Source organism: Xenopus tropicalis, chromosome 7 (genome assembly GCF_000004195.4).
Source record: "Xenopus tropicalis strain Nigerian chromosome 7, UCB_Xtro_10.0, whole genome shotgun sequence".
Taxonomy (NCBI): domain Eukaryota; kingdom Metazoa; phylum Chordata; class Amphibia; order Anura; family Pipidae; genus Xenopus; species Xenopus tropicalis.
In genome coordinates, this window is record NC_030683.2 from 44,414,037 (window position 1) to 44,418,719 (window position 4,683).

The window sequence follows — 4,683 nt, forward strand, 5'->3', positions numbered from 1 at the left end:
AGGGTTATGGGAGATAGCTCTCAGTACAAGTGAGGGAATACAGGGTTATGGGAGATAGCTCTCAGTACAAGTGAGGGAATACAGGGTTATGGGAGATAGCTCTCAGTACAAGTGAGGGAATACAGGGTTATGGGAGATAGCTCTCAGTACAAGTGAGGGAATACAGGGGTAGGGGAGATAGCTCTTAGTACAAGTGAGGGAATACAGGGGTATGGGAGATAGCTCTCAGTACAAGTGAGGGAATACAGGGGTATGGGAGATAGCTCTCAGTACAAGTGAGGGAATACAGGGGTATGGGAGATAGCTCTCAGTACAAGTGAGGGAATACAGGGGTAGGGGAGATAGCTCTCAGTACAAGTGAGGGAATACAGGGTTATGGGGGATAGCTCTTAGTACAAGTGAGGGAATACAGGGGTATGGGAGATAGCTCTTAGTACAAGTGAGGGAATACAGGGGTATGGGAGATAGCTCTCAGTACAAGTGAGGGAATACAGGGTTATGGGGGATAGCTCTCAGTACAAGTGAGGGAATACAGGGTTATGGGAGATAGCTCTCAGTACAAGTGAGGGAATACAGGGTTATGGGAGATAGCTCTCAGTACAAGTGAGGGAATACAGGGGTAGGGGAGATAGCTCTCAGTACAAGTGAGGGAATACAGGGGTATGGGAGATAGCTCTTAGTACAAGTTGATCCAGGGACTGGTCCGATTGCCATCTTGGAGTCAGGAAGGAATTTTTTCCCCTCTGCGGCAAATTAGAGAGGCTTCCGATGGGGTTTTTTGCCTTCCTCTGGATCAACTAGCAGTTAGGCAGGTTATATATAGGCATTATGGTTGAACGTGATGGACGTACGTCTTTTTTCAACCTAACTTACTATGTTACCTAAGTCTTTGGTCATTTGCAAGAAAATGCAGCATATGGCTTCAAAACCCAAATGCACAGAAACGTAAATGTAATAACCACGTCTAACCAGCAGAGTGCCATAAGCTTGCCTTAAAATGCATTAACTACTACCTGACTAACTACTACGATCTGAATTAAACCAGCATTTTTCTGGTGAATTAATACACCACTGATTCGCACTTTATAAAGTATTACATGCGCAAACTGCACTGCTGGAGCAAAATGTGTCTGAAAGTACTGGGTGCAGCCGAAATGGTATTTTGCAAACAAAGCTGTATTGTAAAAAAAACAAAAAAAACAAATGTCCCCAGTTTGCTTACAGCATTTTTCTGTTACGCTGTGTGGAGCTGAAATGCATGACTCTAACTGCGGAGACATACCAACATCTCTATTTCCTGGCAAGAAACTAAAGTGCGGAAATGCGGAAGGGACGTCACTTGACCTCGACCCATGATTCCCTGCGCTTCCGTCCTTGCCTGTGATGGCTGCTCAAGGTATGTCTCTGCAGGACAAGGTTGCTAAGTTGTTGAGTCGCCGAAATGGGAAGCCTGTGCTTAAACCCAGCCGAGCCCTGGCATTAGCCGACGCAGTGGCCAACCGAAAGCGGAGACTTGGCGGTAAGTAGCAAGTGGGGAATAGTAATGTTAGCTAAGTTAATGGGCTCAGACCCAGCCTATGTGCATGGAGCATGATAGCTAACTATATGCAGAGGTTTAAATGTAAATATAATAGCATCATTATAATAATATGACATGCTTAATAGATATGACTGTAATACTGGCTCTGTGTGCTAAGTGTCAGATCCTAATAATTATTGCTTATGTAGTAAGGGCAGGATCTGCAAAGTAAATTCTGAGCATATAAGTCAGTATTTTTATGTTCTTTGCAGTTGGTCACTTTTCAAAAACCAGGGACACTTCTAAGGACAAATATTTTTAGGGACAATGTCAAAACATGGGACTGACCCTAAAAGTTATTAAATAGCAATAATGCTTGTGCAGTAGGAAGCAGTGTAATGTAACTCAGTGCCACATGCAACATATGTTCTGCCATTAACATGAACGTACATAAGAACTAAGCTAGAATTCAGTAGCTGGAAAATGCTGACGGAATCTAAAGATTATAAGAATGTACATTTGCTTGCTCTTGTAGTATATAGAGTCTGTCAGCATTTTCCAGCTGCTGAATTCTGTCAGGGTGTCACTAAACTGTAAAACCAACAATTCTGTAGGGAAGTGAAGAAACCAACCACTGGTGCACTTTCAGTAAAGTAGATTAAAGTGCAAATGTGCCAATATTATTGCTTCCTTCTCTTAAAAATACGAGTGCTCACATCTTTTCTATGCAAATAGACCTACAAAACCCATGTAGGTGTTCTAAATATCACTCTCTGGCTGAATTATCTACAGATGAATATATAGCCAGGCCAAACATCAGACTTTTATCAGGGACCTTTTGTGTGTCCTATGTGGGTATTCACTGCAAACAATGTGCACCAAAATAGTGTAATAAAGTTTTAACAAGAAATAAAGAGAAACCCAAATGGGATATTCACAAACAGAGATTCATATTAGCATTGAATAAATAGTCTCTGAAATCCTGGAAACTTTTGATATCCTCTACTTGTTTCACTTGGCACACCACACTTCCTCTGTAGGTATATTGTCACCTATAACACATGGCTTTAAAAATGATGTCTTTTTGTTTCGTATCAATAATGCAAAGTATCAGGCTAATTCCACATTGGTTCCCCAACTATCCAATATCACTTGTTCCTGCATGCTCATTTAAGGGAATGAAGCAATAATATTGGCACATTTGCCCTATTTGCCCTTACTGCACAAGTGGTTTGTTTTCTGCACTTCCCTACAGAATTGTATGCTTTACTTGGAGGATCTGGCAGAATGGATCAATTTGGGGAACTGCAGTCAGGTTATTACACCACAATATATAGAGCTTAATGAACTTTCTTTTGCTCATCAGGAAACAGTTGTTGAACAGTATTTGTATTGTCCCCAGTTGGATGTCTCTGATATACATTGTCAGACAAAAGGGTGAAGGTTTATTTGAAATAAAGCTATGTATGTATCCCTATATTTTGCAGAGGCAACTTGTATAACAGAAATGTCTGTAATGATGGCGTGCTGGAAACAGAATGCATTTAGTGACACAGCTTGTAATAAAGAGATAAAGACTTTCTACGACTGTGTTTCAAAAGAACAGGTACTGTTATTGTTTAATATATTGAACCAGATATCCTTTATTTTCAAAACAATAGGATTGTCTGTTTTGTATTGTCTAGTGTAAGTGTTAAAATTAAAATGCAGTGTTTTATGTTTGTATTCTAAGCATTTAATTCAATTTCATGCTAATATATACACAATATTAACCAAATATGTAATTTCCCCACAGCAGCCCCATATTTTGCAATGAATGTTTTTAACATATAGTTTTACACCTGTATTTTTATCTAGTTAAGGGTGAAGCTACATGGGGCTGCGACATTCCCACCATACAGTACTGTATAAGTTGCTGCAAAAAATCACGCACAGTTTTTCACTACCCAATTTAGTAGGCACAACTTTTTAAAAAGCTGTGCCGACAAATTGCCACATGTATCTTCACCCTAAGGGAAGATAAACCATATGAAGATAAATATATGTAGATTACCTTGTTTGGACATATTATACAGGTCTTTTCATTCTAAATGTAGATATACCATTTTATTTTTGCCCATATACAGGCTGCAAGAAAAGCTGGATTAAACCAGGAAGTCCAAGCAGGACGGTTGCCTCCAAAACAAGTAAACACATTACTGAGACGTTTCCCAAATATTGATCATGAAATATAAACATTTGAATGGTATTAACAGACTATTCTACATAGTGTCTTTACAAAATACAGTCATTATCTGCTGATTTGTTCTTGGTAAGAAAGTGTTATTCCTTGGATTGAAGAAGCAAGAAGAAAGTTCTTTCTTATTTCATGGAGTAATAGTTACTGGACAACACTTCTGTTTCCGAACACAGGCTGCAAATCAAATATCTGGAAACTGTTGCAAATATGAATATGCAGCCTTGCTTAGATCTGCAATCTACATCATGAAAAAAAGAAAATACTTCTACACTTTACATGATTCTCATTTCTTAGCCATGAAAATATATACATTGTAATTAAAAAACTTCATATTCTAATTGTATTAATACTGTAAATATAATAAAGAGTCCAAATTAGCCACAATTTGGATTTTTTTTTCTTTTTGAACACATGAATATTTTTTCTGGTAATGTTCAAGCTGTTTATTGTCTCTTTGTGTCCCAAGCCACAACAATCTATCCCGTAACAGTAAATAAAATAAAAAAGTATCACAGTATTTATTATTTGGTTAAGAGAATTAAAATATAAATATATATAAACGTTTTTTGTTTTTTTTAAACATAATTGTAGGACAGTCGTGGCTCTGTGACTGCATGCATTGATTCTGCATTCTAGAAAACCGCTCTTTCTACCTGTAAATTAAGGGGCTGATCTGTGATAGCGCTTTCGGGGGCTAACAGAGGTTTTTTTTTTCCCCCAAATCTCACATGACTTCCCCATAAGATTACCAGTAGAGTGTCAGATATAAAATGCTTTAACACACAAGAATACAATGTTACATTTTTATTTGTTTACTGCTATTGTGTATAGTGTGATTGCAAATCATTTTCCACTGAGTTTTGTATATCGTGATTCAGATTGCGTAATCATTTCTATTAAAAAGCAGTAGATTTGTCATATGTGA

The 4,683-nt window shown here is 38.0% G+C and overlaps 1 protein-coding gene across 1 annotated transcript; it reads left to right on the forward strand.

Annotated features, from left to right (window-relative positions):
* Nucleotides 1-1,367: 1,367 nt before the first annotated feature.
* chchd1 (coiled-coil-helix-coiled-coil-helix domain containing 1) lies at nucleotides 1,368-4,683 on the forward strand. The gene is given in 3 exon segments (NM_001015827.1): nucleotides 1,368-1,519; nucleotides 3,007-3,125; nucleotides 3,646-4,683. Coding segments are annotated over 3 exon segments (363 nt in total). The 5' UTR covers nucleotides 1,368-1,383; the 3' UTR covers nucleotides 3,754-4,683.